This window comes from Oreochromis niloticus, linkage group LG15, assembly GCF_001858045.2.
Source record: "Oreochromis niloticus isolate F11D_XX linkage group LG15, O_niloticus_UMD_NMBU, whole genome shotgun sequence".
NCBI lineage: Eukaryota > Metazoa > Chordata > Actinopteri > Cichliformes > Cichlidae > Oreochromis > Oreochromis niloticus.
This window is the reverse complement of record NC_031980.2, coordinates 16471335-16494132: the sequence shown is the minus strand read 5'-3', so window position 1 is coordinate 16494132 and position 22798 is coordinate 16471335. Positions and strand designations below refer to the sequence as shown.

The following is a 22798-nucleotide window of genomic DNA, read 5'->3' as shown; positions in this document are numbered from 1 at the left end:
GCTTCGTTTGTTGTGCTACTGAAGAGCTACTAAAGAAATTTTAGTACTAAACAATTCCTTTAAAAAAAAATGGTAAACACTGTCTTTAAACTAAAAACATACCATAGCTCTAATAGATGAGCTGCAGAACTTTTTCTTCACACTACTTGCCATGTTCCAAATGTGTTCAGTGAAACTAGATGTTATTTAATGCTGTGAGGAATAAATTCGAAACTCTGCATAGCAAATCTGATGTTGTTTGCATATGTGGAATTGCATATTAAGCTAAAATTCACATTAGCTCCTTACATTCAGAGTTGCCTCCCAGCAGTTGACCTGTGCAATTGCCTTTTGATTGAAAGTGTTCGCCTACTTCAAACTGGTCTCCAAGAGGGAAAAAAAATTTCAGTGTAGTTACCCGGTTTTTCTTTCTGCTTAAACGAGGCAGTTGCAGGTCTCATTTTGACTGTATTGTGACTGAGCCATCATGCAGGCCTGGAAACCAAGCAGCAATCCCCTGGAAAACTGCAGTTGCTAATGTGTATTCCCTAGCCAGGTTGCATGCGGTGGCTGGAAGTTCCTGGCTATCGATAGGTGAAAGTTGTTGCCCCACCAAAAACCTCTTTGTGATTGCTTTGATTGCTAGCGAACTGCATGTTCATCTATAGTTTACATGGAAAACACGGGCTTGTCTGCAAACACTTGCTAACTACTTGCCGAGCAGTAGTCTGGTTTCACTACCACTAGCATCGTGCTGCAACCAGTTTAACTTGGTAACAGCAAGCAACCTCTAGCAACCACTTGTCAACTACTTGGGAAATACATTTTCTATTTTAGCAGTAGATCGTTGCCAGGGGATTGCTGACTGGTTTCAAGGACTGTGTGACTGGAGCTTGTGCTGTTATTGTCTGCATAAATGATTCCTTATTTTTCAAACAACAAAGCTATAAATCCATTCTTTGAAAGGTGTATTCCTTATCAATCATTTTAACAGACTATTTCTATAATTTTGTATAATTTAGTTTCATACAAATAATTGCTGCTTCCTTCTGACTTAACATGGGACAAGTATTAAAGCTGGATGATCAAAACATAAAAAAGCTAAATATTTTTTCAGATTAGTTTAGCTTCTAGGTACAAGTAACATTTGTTATTAGTGGACAGCCAGAAGTTTTAAGAGGCTGTAAGAAGCTGTTTTCTTGATGTAGCGGCATATTAAGGTTTTGGAAAACCTCGTATCTAATGTTCAGCAAAGACAGTCCTCAAATATATTTATCTGAGCAGCTTGCTCTCTTGAAATTACTTCAGATAAGAATATTCTGACACAATTAGACATATTCTCTCTTTTATTGTTTAAGAAAACTCATCTACTGGGTGTGATTATGAGTGTAACAGCACCAATAGCTGATAGAGCTGTGTTAGAATCTCAGTTTTCTCGTCTTACATTAATTAAATCATTGAGCAATTAAACCGAGAATTGTTACTCACTGGACATTTTCTGGTTTTCTGACCATTCTCTGAAAATCCTAGGAGTCGTTGTATGGGAAAATCCTTGGAGATCAGCAAATTCTGAAATACCAACAACTATTCCACATACATTAAAAATAACTTAAATCAAGTTTCCTCTATATTCTGATACTCACTTTGAACTTCAGCGGATCATCTTGACCCTGTCCGCCTGGCGAAATGCTGAATAAATTGTTATGTGATTGTGTTAACAAGCAGTTGAACAGCTTTAACTAATGAAGCGGCCATTAGTTATATCCCATGGCCAAACAAACCTGGCTCTGCAGTGCCAGCTTTGTGTGTTTTTTATGAGATGTGCATATGCAGAGGCTTTAAATGGGCCACTGAGCATTATGACTTTGAATAAAATTTCTGGACCTGTGGGTATGTTTTTGCTCACTCACCTGAAACTGTTGAGCTGGAGGGCAACACCTGCAGAGCTCTAGACAGACTGTCACGAGCACCTCTCACCTTGGGATCAGTGACAATGCTTCTGGCCTCCTTGAGTGTGAAATGTGGTAGAGAATTAAGGGTGATAGCTGTGGTTTGGCCCGAAGAAAGTGGCTGTCATCTGCTAGCTTATCTCAGGTGTTGACACCTCCATTTCCAAGACTCTAACGAAGCCTGGCTGCTTGCCAGTGCCAGAGAAAAGGCCAAAGTGAAACAAGGGCTTTTGAGACATTGTTTTAAATATAATGTGTGCATTAATATGGGATATTATAAGCAATACTTCGGATACATTGAAAGCTTGTGTTATTTTTTTTGTAGCTACCATTCTCATAAACAAAGGAACAAAGGCTAGTTTCTTAAGGTTGTTGTTGTATGAGATTCTATAGTCTATAGTCAGACTTTAGCTACAAAGACCATGACTGTTAGTAAGATACATTTTGAAATACGACCAGACTTATCAAACAAAATGAAATGACTTGACAATAGAATTACTATTGTAGTTTGATCTCTTCTGAATAGTTTTCATAAGAAATAGTATTCTAGCCATGGAAAAATCCTGTTCCTGAAGGATTATTTTACCCATTTTTATTGAGCGAAGCTCGCTGTGGAGGGCACGAAAGACATTAAACTTTCTAAAGGTGAATGTGACCACAGTGAGACACAGTGTCTGCTCTGCCCAGACCAGTCGGAGTGATCAGAGTGTCTTCCCAAGCCTGGAAGAAGTATGATAATTGGAAAATTGGTGGTGAATAATTCATAAGAGGTGTAAGGTTTGCAGCAGGTTGCGAGTTAGCACTGTAGAAGGTCGCATGACACCACAGGTGTAGCTACATCGTGTCAAGACAAAACTCAATTTTAAAGTGAGCCTTTCTTAGTTTTGTTCTTCGGGGTTTCTAGCCTTTAATAAAATGCTTTTTTCATAACATAGCAAATGTGGATATCTTATCCAAATGTACATGAAGGTAAAGAAAACCATAAATATCTGAGTGGACAGCAATTGTGTGCAGGTTGTTGGTTTTGGGATGCAGAGAGACAGTCGCATACACAGACACCCTGTGGCTTTAGAGGTTCCTCTGCATGTTTGTGTTAAGTTGCACAGCAGCCGCATCCTCATTATCACCCAGCAGCCCCCCCACTCTGCTCACATTTCTCACCTCACTGCAGGGGTCGAGGGTCAGACGGTTATGTTACTCACTAAGGGCAATCACCCAGTACCTTAAATCACTGCTTATAATCTTCTTTGCTGGAAAGAGATGGACATGATTTATGAGAGTCATGTTAGGTGAAGGTGACTGTTGTTATGAAATGGAAATAAATCTGGGAGACATGGACTTAGAGCTATTTTGTTTTTGTACTTACTGTTTAACATGTCTTGTGGGCAGTGTAATGTTAATCAACAGTGCCATCTAGCAAATCACAAAGTAAATATTTTTTATACTTTGACAAACAGATGCTAATGAATGGGCCAGCTTTAGTACTGCCTTTGAGCCACAAGTAATTTGTAGTATATACTATATAACTTTAAATGTCTTATTTTGTTCTCAAAGACCATCCCTATGAAATAGCCTTTTGAATAAACTTTGTATTTTTTTCACAATCATCCCAGGACCACATAACGCCCTGTTGTTGAAAAACTTTCATCACTGAATAATTTATAGAAGGCAGTTATTACTAAATTAACTGAAGCATAGCAAATGTGCTCTTCATTCTAAAAGCCAAATCTGATCCCTATTACAACAGAGAGTCAAACAACCCTGAGCCCTGAGGAATGAGGTCTAGCCAGACTAATAACTGGTCATTGTAGCTCCAGGCTGCACAGTTCCTCATAATCCCAGGATGGCAAAGAAGATGCAAGTTATTAGAATTATTTATGAGTGCCAGGAGTTTATATATTTCACTTGATTTGGTCTAAGATCAGGGCTTGCAACTAATTTGGTAACCATTTATGTCTGTAAACAATTCTGCAATGTTGATCACATGTGCTTAAATAAACCAGTATATTTCAGCTCAAAGGAATGTTAAAATACGTATTAACACTCCATTTTAAAAATTTGTATCTAAAATCTAATGCACAAATGTAATTTCAATGCCCCTATGCTATTTAACCAGTATCATATGTATTTTTGTCCATATTTAGTTGCTGGTTTTGGATTAAAGCTATGTCACACTGACATTTATGTAAGCCAGTGGTTTGTTTGGATGGTGCACATCATCCGAATCATTAAATACATTTATAGAATAAGTTTCACAGTCAGTACGAGGTTTCTTCAAAGGTTGTGTCTCTGAACTTTTAGTCTCAAGTTCTTTTTATATCAACCTGGTATTTTCATCTCTGGAAAAAAGTACTCCAGATTAGGGAAGCTGGGTGCAGAGGCCCTGCAGATGACATGAAAGGAAATTCTAGGACGGTAAACTTCGTGCACATTTTTTTTTTTTTTTTTTTTTTTGGTACTGAGAAGAGTCTGATTTTGCTCAAAATACCTACATTCTTCAACTTTGATTTCGTTCCTCCTGAGTTTTTTTCATTTCCTCAGTCCCTGCACACTAATTTCTTTTTCTTTCTCTCTGTCATGCAGTATGTTCCTCCGGACATTTGTATCTGTAACTTTGTGCTGGAGCAGTCACTGTCAGTGCGAGCCCTGCAGGAGATGCTGGCTAACACTGGGCAGAACAGCGAAGGGGTGAGTACATTCCTCCTCCCCACTGATGCCCCCTTGTTCTCTATCTAATGCATACAAACACACTCAAATGCTTGCAAGACAAACACATTCATGCACACAAACCAAAATTAATCAGTCTGTAATCTATCATTAATAGTCTGCTGTAAGATGGCCTTGAGCTTTGTTTTTTCTTAACAGTAAATGTCTTGGTATTTAATAAGGCATAATATCAGTGTAAATTAACAATATTCTTCATTCCTTTTTCAAGCTAGCACAATTTACCTTATGGCTATTTATGGCTAATCAACTTTAAAAGCTCTCACAGTCAGAGCAGTCAAAGTACTGGAAATATAAATACATGAAATCTACTTCAAGGGGCTTCTCACTTCAAATACTGGAATTTTTTTCAGGCCTCCCAGTCAAGGCTAATTCCAAACTTTACACCTATTTAAAGGCTGATTTTGAACATCAAATGAAAATCCAGCTGGTCAATGACAGACATTAATAGTCGTAACAGAACCTGATCTGACTCACTAAACTAACAAAACTCGATGTTTGTCAAAGCAACCTGGATATTTGTTTTATGGCTGTGTTTGTTTTATACAGTTCGTATTTAGCTATAGTCATTAGTCATTATAGTCACAGTAGCTGTGATAATTAACATCAGCACACAAAGGAACATGACGCAAGTAACTGTCCCATTTGGGTCATTACATCTTTTTTGTTGTTTGGTTGTGTCTGAGGGGTTCGAATTAAAATGTGTATGTATACATATTTTTTTTGCTTGCTTTGATTGAAGCTTCCTTTTTTTTTTCTTTCAGCTGGTCAGCTTTTAGTTCCTTATGGGAAAAGTTTAAAGTGTAAAGCTATGAGAACACAATTTAGAACAGAGTGGTATGAATGGGGGTAAATAAGCTTGCTTTAACCATGACATCAAACACAGTTGCCTGAAATGTCAGTCTAAACTGAAAAAGGTTTATTTGTTAATGACAGTTCATGAGTAACTGTGTCTGTATTTGAAACTTTTGTGAAGCAGATTTTTAACTTTTTAAAGTTACAGTGGTAAAAATCAACAAGTAGCTTGAGTCAAATCCCAGTAGCATTTAGACCAGACCAGACCTAGCAATGCTCTGAACTATTTTAACACTGAGAACTGTAATTGAATTCTAAGCAGAACCTGTCTCCCTTCATTCTCTGTAATACATTCCTGATGTGCGAAAAGAGATAAATAAAGGTCACTGAGGGTGAAAGAAAGGGGGGAAATTATCTGTGAGTGCCCTGCTGCATCCACCACATCCTCTCTTGATTTACATGAACAATGTGAGCCTCTCCCTCCCGTCGCTGCACCAGTTTACATGACATGTTTATTAGAGCAGGTAAGTAATATTAGATATGGCAGATTCTCTGTAGTGCCATCGGGGTGTCATCGATAGCACGGAAGCCCTCGAGTGGGCTGCATGTGGTTTGTAAACCAGTCAGATGTTCATATTCACTCATGCTGCTGTGCTCTGAGAGCCATTTCATGTTTCATTTATTCTCATCACCCAGCACTTCTAGCACACATTATAGATTTAATAAAACGAGGTCAGGCGATGGGTACCGCTTGATACACCCTTGTTTACTCTAAATTTCTTCTGGGAAAAACAAAGAGAAAACAGTGCTCTAGCATTTAAATTTGGACAAACGCCTACATACAAAAAATGTTGTGCTTTTGTAATTGTTTGTAATTTTTAGTCACTGTTCCTACTCAGTACACATGGTCTGTTCTTAGTTAGAAAGCATTCCTCAGGTGACACATTCAGTTGTTGTTATCATTATTATTATTATCATTATTATCAGTCAAAACTTTGGATAGACCACTGATACTGTAGGAATAGAGATGACAAAGCGATGGTAGCATGAATCATTGTGCAGTACAACTGTAGCAATTACAGGATCCTGACTACTACAGGGCATCACAGTTATTTGTACAAAAGCTTACAATACTAATGCAAAATAGCCCAAGTGCTCAGCTGCTCTGCACAGCATAGGCCTCTGACACAGATGCTTCCTTAAGTGTCTTAGTTTGTAAACCACTTGGTTCCCCTCACTGGAAAATCAGCACTGCATTGTTATTAGCCTGGGTAGCAGATTTGTTTTGTGCTCAACAGTGCAACATTGTTGGCTGGCCTTGTTTGGCAAGACAACATGATGTTGGCTAGAATACAAACTCTCTGGTAGCAAGGCTAATAAATCGCTGTACCTCCTCACACCACTATAATTCTCCCAATTTTTGCTCTCAACTTTGTGTAATTGACTGCCATACATCCCAATAACACATTCTTTTTATTTGTATTTGTGTGTTACTAGAGCGCTGACCATGAAAAATGGGTAGGTCCATCAGTTTGTTCATCCATCATGTTGTCAGCGTGCATGACAGACGTACTTACGGGCAGTTAAATGGTTGAAACTTTAAGTGCTTTCACTTAAAGCAATGTCTATTTCTTGACTGTCTTAAAAGCTTTATTTGTCATGTATTTAACTAGAAGACAGGTAGTATATTTTATACCACCATTATTATGCTACTGGTAGTACATTTAAAGTTACCACCTTACTGAATTTTCAATTAACAGAATTAAAAGGACACTTTTTGGGGGGGATTGACATCCTCAAGATAGTAAATTAGGCTTTTTCCTCATCAGTGGTCAGACTAGTGTAGAGACAATTGATTAACTTGTCACAGAGCTCTTATGGTAGTCTAGAAATAGACATCCATTGGTACTGTCAAACTTTGCTCATGATTAAAATGTCTTTGCCTGTATACCTTGTGTGTAAGCACTTAAAAGTCTGCTAATCATTTGCTCAAGCGTTTATTATCCCCGTTTGTTTTTTCATGGACTAAATTCAAGCCTTGATTTACAACTTGAAATATCTCTGCTACATATCATAAATTTAGCTTACAAGTGGTATCCTTGGTCATTAATTTATTTAATTTAGAAAACCCACATTTTGGCAGGAAACTCGCTTTGTGGTCTTTGTGTGCTTCTCTGTTTTCTCTGGGTTTGGTCTCTAACATCAATTGATTTTAAGAGTACTGACAAGAGGAAATGTCCTGAAATCAGTTTTGATTTCAGAGTCTTCACATGCACAGCTGTTGAGGATTATTCAGTGCATTTTTAATGTTTGGGATCAGATTACTGGATGAATGTTTTCATTATTATTTTTTGGTTATTATTATTATTAACTACCTGTCAAACACTGCACATCACAATGCATATGATATTTTAATGCGATTTTATTAAGTTCATGCAAAGCAAATTAAGCTGTATGTTATCCAGTGATTCGAAGGACAGCACATTAAATATGTACATGAAAGTCAATGTATCAGGTGGTACTTAGCAAATTAGACTGGGCTTAATCTTTTTTCCTCCTCCTTGGAAAATTGATTACTTTGCTTTTTCCCATCCTCAGGCCATTCCATATGAGATAAGATATTAACTGTACATTTAGGAAGATCCATTAGTCACAGTTTGCTATAAAACCTTCAGAAGCTTTACAGCAAGCTTTGGAAAAAAAATGGACAATGATTAATTCTTGTAAATGTTAATGAGTATTGGCAATTGTACATGCACATCACATTTTTAAATGCAAGCAAGAATATATTTGTGGGGATTATCTTATTAGGTTAGGTATAGTTGGTCAATAACTGATGAGCGTCCAGCAAAAAAGTAAGCATGGTAGAAAATGAAATCCTTGTATGTGTTGCAGAAGCTGGTCATTGGTCAGAAAGACAGATTTTACAGGATTTAATGCAAGCCTGTTCTTAAAAAAACACAAAACAAAACAAAAAGAACTTAGTTCATGCTTACTTATCCCTTTAATTCCTATGGAAGCAGTAACAGCCAGGTACTGCTAATCAAATACAACATATTAACTGATCTTCAGCAAGTTTGACCAGCTTTGTAAAAGAAGAAGTTCTGATAGTTTGCTGGTCTGGATTTTAACATATGCTTATAACCAGGACAGGACATTTCATTAAAGTCAACCCAAGGTCAAACTGTGCAAATTTTACAGGTCTCAGTTAGCATGTTAAAGTTGATGATGGTGCAATTAGAAAAAGACTGAACAAGTATGGCGTGTTTAGAGGGGTTGCCAGCAGCACCCTTTAGGTTTGCAAAGTTGAATCTGAACAAACCACTAGGCTTCTGGAACATTGTCCTTTGGATTGTCCTTTCGGTCATAATCCACAGCAAAAACACCTCATACCAACTGTCAGGCATGGTAGTGGAGCGGTGATGATCTCGGCTTGTTTTGCAGTCACAGGACCTGGGCACCTTGCAGTCAGAAAGTCAACCATGAAGTCCTCTGTTTACCAAAGGTTTGGTAGAGTAAAATATGAGAATATCTGTTTGAGAGCTAAAGGTTGGCTCTAATTGGGTCATGACACAGGAAGACGGCAGCAAAGTCCAGACCTCAAACCCACTGAAATGCTGATGTTAAGAAAACTACGAATAAACAAATTCCCACAAACCTCAATGAACTGAAGCAACATTGTAAAGAAAAGTCCCTCCACAACAACGTAAGACACTGAAACTCATATATAAATTGATTACTACAAGATACTGAACCATGGGATATGCTTTTCACCTATTACTTTAGCATTTTGGCTTCGTACCCGAAACTGGTATGGCTCAGATGTTTTTGTTTGTTTGTTTTTTTTGTTTGTTTTTGAGGGTTTTTTGTTTGTTTTAAATGCCCTGATGAGTAAAACTTTAGAATTAAGAGGGTCTATTATATATACTTATAAGAAGTACAGGCGATTTTGTGTGAATGAATTAGACTTTTATTCTGTACCATTTTCAGAAATTAGAGTGAGAAGAAAAATGTTTACCGGAGATTTATTAAACTCGTTTTAGTCATCAATTCTATAAAACACCAAAACCATTAAATTACGCTACCTTTACTTTCCAGGAAGTGATTTCTGCAGATGTGAAAGTAACTGTTGGCGTTACTCATTAGAGTTATTTCAAAATAATTTATGGAGCCCACATTAGTTTGAAATCATGAAATATGTTGCTCACTGCAACAGCATGGCAATCTTTAGATTCAGAGACAATAAATGGTAGTATGAACAATTCATTGTCAGTTTTTACCTCTTTATTTCCGTCTCTGACTAGAAGAAAAATACTTCAAATAACCACAATTATCCTTAAGTATACGGCACACACACCCTTTATCCTTTTGCAACAAAATACGAGACAAAGTAAGCGAGACAAAATACTGTCTAGCAAATTTCATAACTAGCTATTCATGATACAGTGCTTATACACTGGAGGGGCACCACACCAAAGGTCACAGTTCCTGGCAGTGATGTGTCAGCATGACAGCAGGCCTGAAATACAGGCTGGCGCTCTCTCGGTACCCCCCTCCCGCGCTCCCAGCTGTTGCTGGATACTCTTCCCCCCCCCTTTTTTTTTCCTTTTGATCGAACCTTCCATTTCCTTTTTCGTCTCACTTATACAAGCCATCTGGGTGAGACTCTGAAGCCAAATGAGAATTAGCTAAGGGTCGTATTCAGGGGACCATTGGGAGTTCCCTTTAAGTTAATTTGAATGTAAACCTACCATTAAATACAAATTAATGTTGACAACTAGACGAGAGGACAGCCTCTATGCATTGCTTAAGTGGATGCAGGGCACCGTAGTTAAGAATATTAGTTGTTCATCGTTTTCTTAGATGCCTAATTATTGTTTAAACTTTAAAGAAATGTTAAATCAGAGTGGATACTCTAAATGTACTGTAGGTGAGAAGAAAGTGTCTCTTTACAGCTCTGATAATAGGACTTTCAATACACGTGTGAGCTAAACTGTTTTAACATTTTGCAGTTAAGGCCAAATTTGCTAATTACATTAAAGCAGGACCTTTAGAAATTAACAAGAACCTTCTTGTGTGTGTACATATGAATCTTTGAGTTTGATTTACTCAATTCATTTAAATGTGAGCTGACCCCATGAATGCCAGAACCTTGCTGTGCAGACCTGGTTTAGTTATTGCTGCTTATGGTCATCTTCTTTTTTGTTTTTATTCTGCTGCTAGAGGTTGATTAAAAAGGTAAGAAGCAATTTCTTTATTCACCATGATGATGATGATGATGATGAAGGATCTCACTCTTTTTTTTTTTTTTTTTTTACTTTTTTTTGTTTTGCTCATCTGTTTCCTCACATTTCCTCAGGTGTTTTGCTACCAAAACCTCACAGTTATTCTTGTTTGTCACAAGAATGTCTACTGAGTGTGATTCCATGTATGTGTTTGTTTGACTGTGAATGGAGTTTTTTGTGTGTTCCCTTTCCTCTTTTTCTATTTCCCGCTTGCACTTGGAATGGTGATCCTCAGTAAAGGATATGTGATCCAGAGAGTCCCATGCTTTGCTCGCACAGAGCGTAAAGCCACTCGCACTTTAATAATTGATACAGAAGTAAAGTGGGAGATGCTAACCTGTCAGGGTTCAGAGGTCAGGAATGGTAGGGTATGATAATAATCTATTACCTATTTATTTCCTGGCAGGCGGGTCAGGGGGGTGGACACCGGACCCTGCTCTACGGTCACGCCATCCTCCTACGCCACTCCTTCAGTGGCATGGTGAGTATTAATGTGCAAGAATGACAGAAAGTTAAAAGGGACAAGGATTTTCCTAGCTCACCATGGGGTCTATTTATCAAGTATGCACGAGTTATCATAATTGGTCTTCATGTGGGAAAAGCAAAGTCTGTTGCATTATTGATGACAGTTGCTTTTTTATATTACTTGTTGCCATTTGATGAAAAAGAAACCAAAAAGTGAGTAAATAAGACTCCAATTAATATGTAAAGTAAATGTATTTTTATGTTGGAGATTTTCTTTTAGATTTACCTAAAAAAAAAAAAAAAAAAAAAAAAACTTTAATGAAAAAACCCTGGTGTTTAAAAATATTAGAACCATGACATGATTATGAAGTCTTCAGTTGCTTTTGATTGAACTAAAGTTGGAAAAACAAATCTGCAATTCACACCATTCTTTGCAAAAGTCTTGAACCACCACTTGTTTCTTTTTATTTCATTTCCAAAAAGAAAGACTTTGTCTTTTTTTTACAGTGGTCTTGAACAATAGTTCTCAAAGCTTTCTGAAGATCTTTCAAATATTTTCTTTGGACTTTGGCTGCTTTGTCACCCATTTTCAGTCCAGTCCTTGAACCTTATACTTTCAGAAGAATGACCTACAGTATGATTTCAACATAAAAAAGACACCTAACTCAAGTGATGAACCAGTGTTGCTCTGCAACTTGACAACTTGATAAAGAACCAATTTTAAATTATATCTTTGCATATGTACATTTTTGTTTAGCAGAATCTACCAAAAAAAACAAAAAAACCCAAAAAACAACGGTAACACAGTTTGGCAGAAATTAAATGGTATCTTTTGCACTAAGGTCACCAAGAGAGGTGTTGCCTTAGAAGTCGGCATACCTTTGCATGATGTGTAGTCCTTAAAAAGTTTAAGGAATATGGATAAGTGGAAGATGAACTTGTCAGGAGTAAACAAAAGACAAATCTACAGCAGATGAACAGGATCTGCATGTATCTGAAAGTCATGTCCTTTTAAAAATCCAACAAAGAGCTGACACAAGACCTGAGATATGGCTCTGGCATGTCAGTTAATCCATATACTGTTCACCGACACTTGGAGCAATGAATCTGGATTTTATAGTATTGTTTTAATATGTATTGGAAGAGGTCAGAAAAGAAGTACAGCAGTGAGTATCTACAGCCATTTGTAGAACATGATGGCGTTTCTACCATAGTTTGGGGTTACATTTCATCCAGTGGTGTGTTCTTGTCAAATTTGATCAAATTATGAGCAAAGAAAGCACCATCAGACTTTGCTCGACCATCCAGTGCCATCTGGGAAACACTTTACTGGCAACTGCTTCATTTTTTAACATGACAAACATCCCAAACACATTGCCATCGGAGGAAAAGCACGCATTAACTGAAAAATACAAAATGAACACTATCAGTCATGGATTGGCTTCCCCAGAGCTCAGACCTCAACATAATTGAAGCAGTGTGGGATCTTAACGGAGAATAGAACAAAAGGCAGCCAACATCCAAAGAAAAGCTTTGAATGTCCTTCAACACTCTTGTAGAACAATTCCTGAAGACTACTTGAAGAAAAGGCAAGAAAGCTGCCTAAGACAATTTAGGATGAGTTGAAGTATAAAGGTACCCATACCAAGTACTGACTTTCAAGCTTATTAGAATTGGAAAAATTCTGTTTTGGTTTTATATCATTTATCTCCAACTATGTTTGCACATTTCAAATCGCACCCATTTTCTCATTTTTATATTAAAAATAAAAGAGAAAAAAGACCTGGCTTGAGACTTTTGCACAGTAGCATTTAATCATAACTTGAAACAGAAAATCAATTAATAAATTCCTTACTAATTGATTAATATACTAATTATTTAGCACTAAATTCACCCATGTATTTTAATGAGACACTTTAACATGAGCTGAATTCCTCTTATGGCTAGTCTTAGTGTTTCATTTGACCTAACATTAGTTCATTTTTCACTCACCAGTACTTGACCTGTTTGAAGACATCAAGGTCTCTGACAGACAAGCTGTCATTTGATGTCGGACTGCAAGAAGATTCAATAGGTATGGTATGACTATTAGGCACTTCATAGATTTTTACTGCTTTCGGTTGAATTCAGCCTTTGGGAGTGATCATTTCAGGTTGATTTAACTTTGAGATTGAATTATTGGGAGAAGTACTCAAACTCCACGTGTGTGTGTGTGTGTGTGTGTGTGCGCAGTACAGCTATATTCGACATTTGAACTAAAGCATAAGGCACTTTATCATATGGAAACAGTTCCACTACTCCTACAGGATCTAAACAAAGAGACGAGGGATTTTAAAGGGCATGTATGTGACTGCACTGCTCAGTAGATTTTCCCAAGCTTTATATTCCACTTGTTGCCACTTATTTGAATATTATTTTTATGTGTATTTATGTCAATAGGAGAGTCCTGCTGGTGGACCATTCACCCTGCATCTAAGCAGAGATCTGAGGGAGAGAAAGTCCGCATTGGAGACGACCTGATTCTTGTCAGTGTGTCGACGGAGAGATATCTAGTAAGTCGCATCTAAAAGATCTTCACAAGAGCAGAACACTTTAGAAGCACAGCTGTGACTGAGATAAATGTATGCTTGGTAAACTTTCAAATAAACCAAATGACCCCTCTGCCACAAATGACGACCATTTAAGGGGAAATAAACAGGCTTTCCAGTGATATAGGATTCATTGCCAAGAAGCATTATTACAACAAAGAAATAATCCACCAAATGTAAATTTCTTTAGTTTTGTCCTAGTGTCACAAGCAAACAAGCTGTGTAGTTTTAGCCCCAAGACTCTGTTTCATTGTTTTCGATAAGATCTGATGATCTGGTGATGATATGGAAGTTATTTAGCATCATAGCAAGCCATAAATACAATGCATTAATATACAGGCGCATGGTGCTATATTTTATCTGCAGCTTGCTAATTCACAGCTTGCAGAAAAGAAAAAATAATGTACTCGTCTGGTAACTTTTCTGATAAAAACACTGTAGTTCACCAGAGTACTTAAGGACATCATCTATCCACCCACTAAAAATGAGGATGCAGCTTTTAAACATGATGACAGACTAATTGTAGCAGTTTTCATTAAATCAGATGCTCTTCCTTCAGCTTTACTCCAGATTTCTCTCGTGAATATGTACTGTTCTTCAAACAGTCAGATTACATCAGATTCATGCTTGTGTTTCCGATACTCTGTGTATAATCTCTCGCTTTCCTTTGTCTGGTTCCTTGTCAGATCTCACTTAATTCAGATATTTTCGGCTGTTGTTTTGGAAGCTTTCTTATTTCACTGCCAGGTATTTTTTTTTGTAGATCTGAGGTGATTTGTCTTCCTCTAAACTCGAAAGACCAAATGTGCCGTATGCAAAGAAGAGTGGTTCTGTTTTGAAGATTATTTGCCCCACACAGCTGGAGTTATCTGCTTTAGTTCACCGTCTGCCTGAAAAGATACTTTGGAAAGTTTCATAGCACTTGGATAACCCTGATACCGGTTTCACTCCCACAAACTTTGGAGTGACAAGGCAATTCAGGAGGGAAACTCCAAAAACCTTCCTTTGCTATCTGAAATAGAAATCTGATTACCTGTGAAACCCCACCCATGCCCCCTCCACCCCCGTGCAGGCCCTTTTTAATAATGTTTTTTATGAAACTCATCCGTCTGACTGATGAGCTTTGAGTTAATGCTGTCTCCACTATGCAGAGCTATACACCTGACCTCAATTAACTTACATGGAAAAGAGAGGAGAGGGGGATTTGAGGAGAAACAGAGGAAGAGGCAGAGCGAGAAATGGCAAAAGTGAGGGACACTGACGTGCCTGGCATGGGAAAGCGACTTGCACTGTCTTCTAGTGGCCACATCAGTCCTTCGGGGAGGGAAATATGCAATTAAAGCAAAACTGGCAAAGATACTGTGAAGCTTTACCTGCAGTAGCCTGCTGGAAATTCAGCTCTTGAAGAATGGGACACCTCAGACATTCAAAAGCAGAAATGCAAAAGCAATCACTGCATTATTACTGTCATTCATTACATCACATTTATTGCATCACAGTGAATGTATTGCTGTCATTTAGGACAGAAGCATTTATGTCTTTTTATCAATTCAGGGTGATTTATGTTAGTTAAAGCCTGTTGGATAAATGTGAGGATAATAAAAGTCGTATTTGAGAGAGACAGTGCATAGATGTTTTGACTTCACATTTATAGACCTCTACTAATCCATAATGTCTACTGTTACAGTAGTCATTTTTAAATGACATGGTAGGACAAATATAGGCAAATGAAAGAAAACTCAATAGGTGCTCATATTTACCTTTCCAGTGATATAAGTGTGATGCTTTCAGGGGAATTTCGTAAAGACTTGTTTTCATGTTGTAGAATATATTTTGGAACAATTAAAGGACTTCCTAATGGTGTTCTAGGGTGTGAGCATTGACAGCTGCTAAACCCTTTTGCCTGTATTGTATGTGTTAGAAATCCTTGCATCAATTCTTACTTGGGTATAGCCTAAGGCTAAACTCATATCGACTTTTCACTTTCATCTGAATGCAACCTGCCAGGAATAGGTGTTTTTCAAATTTATTTATTTTTCTTTATTTCTTTATTTTTTTATCCTCGAAGGAATTATTGCATTATCTGGGCATGTTACATGGAGCAGTTCCTTTGTCCTGCAGTGATAAAAGAGATTAAAACATGTCCTCCTCATGAGAAGGACATGTTTTAATCTCTTTTCAACTCCAGGCGCTTGGACATCTTCCTCGTCTGTGCACTGTTGCTAAATTGTGTTGTATGTCCCTGTTTTCCTGCTGCTAACACAGCTGGTTAACTCAAGGTCAACTGTTCCCTGTGTAACTGTGCTTCTCTTTTCCAGCATCTCTCTATTTCCAATGGCAACATTCACGTGGATGCCTCCTTCATGCAGACCCTGTGGAATGTCCAGCCTACCTGCTCATCAAGCAACATGGCAGTAGGTAAGCTAACGACCCCAACAACAGCAACCGGCCATCCTAATTCATTTATTCCAAAGGTGGATGGCTACATTTTGATGACAAAATGTGTGTGTGTGTGTGTGTGCGCGTGTGTGTGTGTATACCATGTTTACATATCGTTGTGGGGACCAAATATTGGAAGTTTACTAATTGTGGGGACCAACAAGCCTTATGGGGACAAAATCCCCGTCTCCACAAGTTTGAAGACATTTCTGAGACTCAAAATGTGATTTTTAGTGTCAGAGTTACAATTAGGTTAGGGTTAGGTTTAGGCATTCAATTTTGATGGTTAATGTTAGGGTAAGCAGCTAAGGAAAGCATTATGTTAATTAGATGTCCCCACAAGGATGTGAAAACACGACTGTGTGTGTGTGTGTGTGTGTTTGTGTGTGTGTGTCTAAATAGAAAAATCTGTTTAATTTAAACTCACAATTTTAAGTTAATGTTTCAAAGAAAGTCCACCTTTTAATACTTTTAAAATGTATTATTTCCTGTCATCATTTTTAATGTACTGATGGTGTTTGAAAAACAAAGCAGCCATATGTTAGAATAAACGATTTCTTTTTCATGAATAAATGGAACTTTTTTTTCCTTTTAGGTTATTTAATTGGTGGACATGTGATGCGTCTCTGTCATGGGCATGATGAGAGCCTGACCATTCCTGGAGCAGACAAGAATGAAGAGGAGCAGAGGTTAGTAAATAACAGGCTCAGTTGTTTTGTGATCAAGAAGTCAGTGTTTTAAATCTTTCAAACTAACCACTGGGAAAATAGTTTTGAGGATGATAAATAATAAAATAAAAAATGTTGTCACTTTTAAGCTTCACTTTAAAACTGAAAAAAAGTTTTGTGTTTTTTTTCCTTCTGTACATGTCTTGAACTGTGAAGAAATACTGCAAAAGTTTACACTTACCACATATGTTAAAGTTATAGGAGGAATTCAAAATGTACTTTTCAATCCACTTTTTTGTGTTTGTTCTTTTGAGGAAAATTCACCTGAGACCTCTTTTTTTTTTTTTTTTTCTCAATGCAAACTCTTTTTCTCTGAAGCACTGAAATAGCCTTTCAACCCAACAGTTTTTTCTCCCTCCTGAGTCACTATCATAAAATATAAGAATCTCTTGTTTTCTGACCTGCACAGTGAGGTTTAAGCAGGAATAATCGTATATATGGAGACACTGTGATATTTTTCTTGAGAACATTAATTTGTTTTTGGAGACATTTTGATCTGGAGCCAGATTTCCCTCAGGATCCAGTTCACAGAGGGTGTTTTTAGCTTTAACAGAGGCATACGATGTTGAACTGTTCATGTTGTTTCTGTCACTTAAATTACTTAACTGAGGCCCACATTTGTGTCTTCTGCTTTTAGGATAGTCAACTATGAGGCTGGTAAGGGAGCATCAAAGGCCCGTTCACTGTGGAGAGTGGAGCCGCTGAGGATCAGGTAACATCTGACTCAAAAACACACATCAAATAAAATAAATAACATGTCTCTCAGAAATGACACAAAGGGATTGTTTTATTTGAGTGGGATATAAAATAAAATGAAATAAATGCTAAATTATTATCTAAACTGGAAGTGGTCAGCCTAAAAAATTTACCTACAGTAAATAAACAGTATCTGAAAGTTATGTCCTTAAGTAACTGGAAACAAACAGGGGACACAGGACTTAAAATCAATATGGCCGCTCATATAATCCTTCTACTGTTCACTAAAGGTTCTTCACAAATGGTCTCAGTGGAAAGGCGGCTGTCACAAAGCCATTCTTAATGATGGAAATGGGGAGAAATTACTTTGCCAAATTGCACAATAATTGGAATAAAAATCAGTAGCAGCAAGAAGTGATTAATCCAAATTTTGCATTTTTAGTTCAATTTGTTGTTGATTATGGTCAGGAGAGAGGTACAAAGTGAGTATCTACAGCCATGTGTAAAACATAGCGGAGGTTTTGTCATGGTTTAGAGTTTCAGCCAGTTGTTTTGGGGATCTTGTCAAAATTAATGGAATTATTAATGTAGAAACATACAGTACCATCTGGAAAGCATCGGATTGGCAGCTTTTCAGCATGACTGTAATGCCAAACACACTGCCAGTGTAGGAAAAGCATACCTGGATTAAAGACGCACAAACACACATGGATTGGCCTCCCCTGAGCCTAGATCTTAACATTTTTGAAGCAGTGTGGGATCATCTTGAGGAAAAAAAAAAGTGGACATCAGTGTAGTGCAAACTCTGTTTTTGCATTATATACTGTATTCCTATTTAGGTTTCCTTAGGTTTCAATAAATGACTGCAAATATTTCCCTTTATTTAACAAAATACAAAGAAATTATGGGAGGCTATAGGTTCCCAGGTTATATATAAACTTCATCATCTCTTCTCCGAGCTGTCAGTACCAATTAACTGGCAGAGTTTCCAGAATTCGAGGCTCTGTTTACCACCTGCTTTGAACTATCTCTCTTCTATCACCGTCCCCCTTTCTCTCACATTTTCCTTTCTTTAACTGGCCACCCACGCAATTTCTCACCAGTTACATCGGCTGCCAGCTCTCACTGGGAATTCCTGTCAGACTCAGTATACTTTCAAAGGGCCACAGTGCGACTATTAAGGCTCATGTGTCTACCTTTGACTTAAGGGAGAATTGTGAACAATGTTTCCCAAATTGCATCATCTATAGAGAGAAACTGGAGCTGCTCTGAAGTTGATACGTGAAATCATTTTAGTTGGTAGTGCAATTCAAGGTTGTTTTTTACATGCATTTAAACATTCTTTTAAATAGGAAGAAGGGAAATATGGCAAATCCTACATTACTGGTGCCATATTCATTTCCTGGAATGAAGTCAGCTTTCTATTTGCAGTGTAACATGCAGAATAGTTTGGGGAATTTACGCGGATAACTCAGTTGTCTAGAGCACTTTGATCTAAATATTGTGCCTCCAGAATGTGTGTTAATATAGCGGAGTGTTTTTGTTTTTTTTTTCTATAAAGAAAATCTGGCAAAAATAATTAAAAAAACTTCTTTTCAAATATTGAATTATGTCAACAGTCTCAACTTAGAGTACCTGTTACCTGTTATTGCAACAAAAGAATCAAATCAATCCCCCGTTGGTTCCATGGTGGGGAAATAATAGAAAATGCTGAGAAAGTTTTTTTTTTCTAGAGATTACTCAATGGAGGTGGATGTGAGAATGAACACATGTGGGTGGGTGAATTCACTACTAGCCTGGAGGCTATATTCAGCAAGCTTCACCTAATGCAAACAGTCCATCTCCTGACGTGTGCTGCATGTGAGAAAAAGCATTTTCCAAACCTGACTCTCCTTATGCTGTAAAAACAATCACAGATGAGCCAGTCTAGAAATTTCAGGGCAATGTTGCACTCAAAGCTTGTGACACCAGTTCTCTATGTTTAGCTGGAGTGGTAGCCACATCCGGTGGGGCCAGCCCTTCCGACTACGCCATCTCTCTACTGGCCATTATCTTGCCCTGACTGAAGACCGTGGACTGGTCCTGCAGGACAGAGTGAAGTCTGACACCACGGCCACTGCTTTCTGCTTTAGGGCCTCCAAGGTCGGTGCTCTGTTTGCCTGTATAAACATAATTTACAGTGTTGGTTTTTTTTGTTTTGTTTTGTACAAAGCAAAGTTTAATTTCCCTATCAGATCTGTTGATTCAAGAAATCACTTAAACAGAACCTGTCTCACAAAGTGAAGTAGACCTAAAGATCTGAAAATCCAACACATCCTGCCACAATCTAAAGAAACTGAGAAACAAAGTCACTGACATCTATCAGTCTAGAAGGGGTTTCAAAGCCATTTCTAGGGCTTTGGGACTCCAGCGAACCATGGATAGAGAGGCATTATCCACAAATGGATAAAACTTAGAACAACCTTGCTAGGAGTGGCCCGCCTACCAAAATGAATCCAAGAGCTCATCAATGACTCATCCAGGAGGTTACACAAGAGCCCAAAATAACATCTAATGAACTGCAGGCCTCACTTGCCTCTATTAAGGTGATTCTTATGATTCAGAAATAAGAAAGCGACTGTACAAAAACATCTTAAAGTGCACAATGTTTAGGAAACAGTAATTTTTTCACATAGAGCTATGTAGGTTTGAATAACTACCTTAAGTAATGAAATCATAATTTAAAAACTCCCGTTTGTATTTACTCTGGTTATCTTTGTCTAATATTAAAATTGCAAAAATCAGGAAGGGGGCAAATACTTCTTCACAACACTTTATACGATCTGTTTTAAAGCTACCTCTTATGTGCCCTTTGAGCAAGGCAGTTACAAGATCGGGAAGCCGTTCTGGGGGGTTGGTGTAAATAAATGTTGTTAGTTAACTAACCTCATTAAAAGAGGACTCAAAATATCTCACCCTGACTACTTCATCAACAACTCCCAAAGCGAGTCTCTAAGCCCTTAATGAGCTCATGCCATTCCACTATAAAATAACCTTTTCATAGCTGCTGAGTTGACAACACTGTAAACGTTGGAGCAGGCAGTCATGTTGTCCATGTGCAATTGCAACTGGCTTGCATATACTGTAGCTGTTTTCAATTAGGGAGAAAAAAGAAATTCATCCTCACCACTGCAATATTAAAAATAATTATGATGCACTGATAGTTTTTTTTTTTTTAGATACCTACTTTGTATTCTCTTATTTGCCTTTAGTCATTTCATTCCTGCAGTTGCACATCCATGTTTCTCCCACTCTCACTCTGAACTCTGAGGGTTTGTGCGGCTCTCATTTAATAGCATGTAGTCCAAAAATAATGACTTGACGCTGGATATAACCACGAGAGAGGAGCACACAGTTTACTTTAAACAGTAATGGAAAAGGTCTTTTATTTATTCCCATGAATATGATACACACTGTTGTATAAGTTGTGCAGTAGAAGGTAGCACAGGAGTGTGATAAAACTACAGGTTGTATATTTGTTTCTTTCTGTTGATCTGTGATTTTAAAAAAACACCCAATAGGAGAAAAGACTAAATTTATATGTATTTTTGTGTTGAACCTCCCTTACCTGAAGAGATCCAGCTAAAACTGGCAAAAATATCTACAGTGATTTCTTTGATTTACTGTTTTTATATGTGAATAATCCATAGTTATTATCCTTTGTTAAAATGGCTACAACCACATAAAGAGCACACCGAGTCACCTTCACAGAGCTCCATTTGTTCCTATGGATATCCCTTTATCCCCAGTAGATGCAGTGTAAAAATCCCTCTGACTCACATCACTTCAAAGTCTTTTCCTATCGTACTCCTGGCAATACAGCAAAACATTGCTCTTACTTAGGACTCATGTTTCTTTAAAAGAATATAGATTGTTTAATAACTTTCTTATTCTCCATCCCTTATCCACACCCCCTGTGCCTGCTAGTTTCTGTATCTGGAAAGGTCAAAGCTTCGCCATGTTGAACATTGGCTTTAATATGTTTCTCGCTACTTGCTGTCGACTGCAATCAGCGGCATCGCTCCATCTCTGCTGTGCCAGAAATGTAGCAGAGCTAATGAGGCCGGCAGCAACCTCCTGGCAGGCCAATGAATGCATTCTCCGCAACCGGCATCTCTGATTACCATCTAATCACAATACATCTTCATTTGTCACATTTCCAGGCTTATATATGCATGCCTGTCTGTGTGTGTATATATATATATGTGTATTTGAGTGATTTTATTTCCATCTGAGTCTCCTTGCTAATGTTTGTATGTTCCTGCTACAGGAAAAGGGAGATACTGGCCCAAAGAGGGACATTGATGGCATGGGCGTGCCAGAGATCAAGTACGGAGACTCTGTGTGCTTCATCATGCATGTGGCAACAGGACTTTGGCTGTCCTACCAGGCGCCAGATGCCAAATCATCTCGTCTTGGTCCCCTAAAAAGAAGGGTATATGCATTTTTTTTTCTTTTAAAACTTGGATTTGGACTTGAATAAAATCAGGCTTCTGGGACTTTCTTATCTAGATGATTAAGTATGCATCAATAGACTTTGCAGTAACTTTTACTAATGTAGCTGGGATGTAGATGGGACCATTTAATGAAAGCAGGTTAACTTTGCCTGTTTGAGGAAAACAAATTGACCAAGGCTCTGTCCATGCAGGACTGTCACAACAAAACAATACTTAAAATACACGTTGTTTATGTTTATTTAGATGAATCAAATTAGAAGCTGAATAGATCTTCTTCACACTTATTTTGACCCTTCACAGGGTATAATTACAGTGTATATTTAAGATAAAGGTAATTACGGTCCCATTCCATTAAGTGCAATACTAGCAGCTATGCCCACCTGAATTGAACATGACCATAACAAATATTAATTATTACATCTCTCTTTATGCTGAATGTACCTAATTCCTTTCAACTTCCATATGCACAGCGCACTGTCCTGTCGTTAGTCACTTGATTATATTTTACATGACCAATAAACAAAAGGAGTACTGCTGTTCTGGCCCCAGGTTTCCTGTGTGTTTATGCTGAAATGACTTCATTGAAAAAAATACTCCATCTCAGCATATTGTACACTAAAGTAATCAAGGTGGTATAATGAAGTTCTTGAGCAG

The 22798-nt window shown here is 37.7% G+C and overlaps 1 protein-coding gene across 7 annotated transcripts in view; it reads left to right on the top strand.

Moving 5' to 3' along the window:
* ryr3 (ryanodine receptor 3) overlaps positions 1-22798 on the top strand; it is a 112887-nt gene that overhangs the window by 18261 nt on the left and 71828 nt on the right. For 4 of the 7 annotated variants that reach the window (XM_025899121.1, XM_019345742.2, XM_013271994.3 and 1 more), the window contains exons 3-11: positions 4512-4616; positions 11139-11213; positions 13193-13271; positions 13637-13749; positions 16104-16203; positions 16820-16913; positions 17590-17664; positions 19634-19790; positions 21958-22122. In XM_025899121.1, coding sequence (XP_025754906.1) covers positions 4512-4616; positions 11139-11213; positions 13193-13271; positions 13637-13749; positions 16104-16203; positions 16820-16913; positions 17590-17664; positions 19634-19790; positions 21958-22122 — 963 coding nt within the window. Of the gene's footprint in view, positions 1-4511; positions 4617-6944; positions 6966-10670; positions 10686-11138; positions 11214-13192; positions 13272-13636; positions 13750-16103; positions 16204-16819; positions 16914-17589; positions 17665-19633; positions 19791-21957; positions 22123-22798 lie in introns of all 7 variants that reach the window. The other 3 variants (XM_025899119.1, XM_025899118.1, XM_025899120.1) reach the window with 2 other exon arrangements.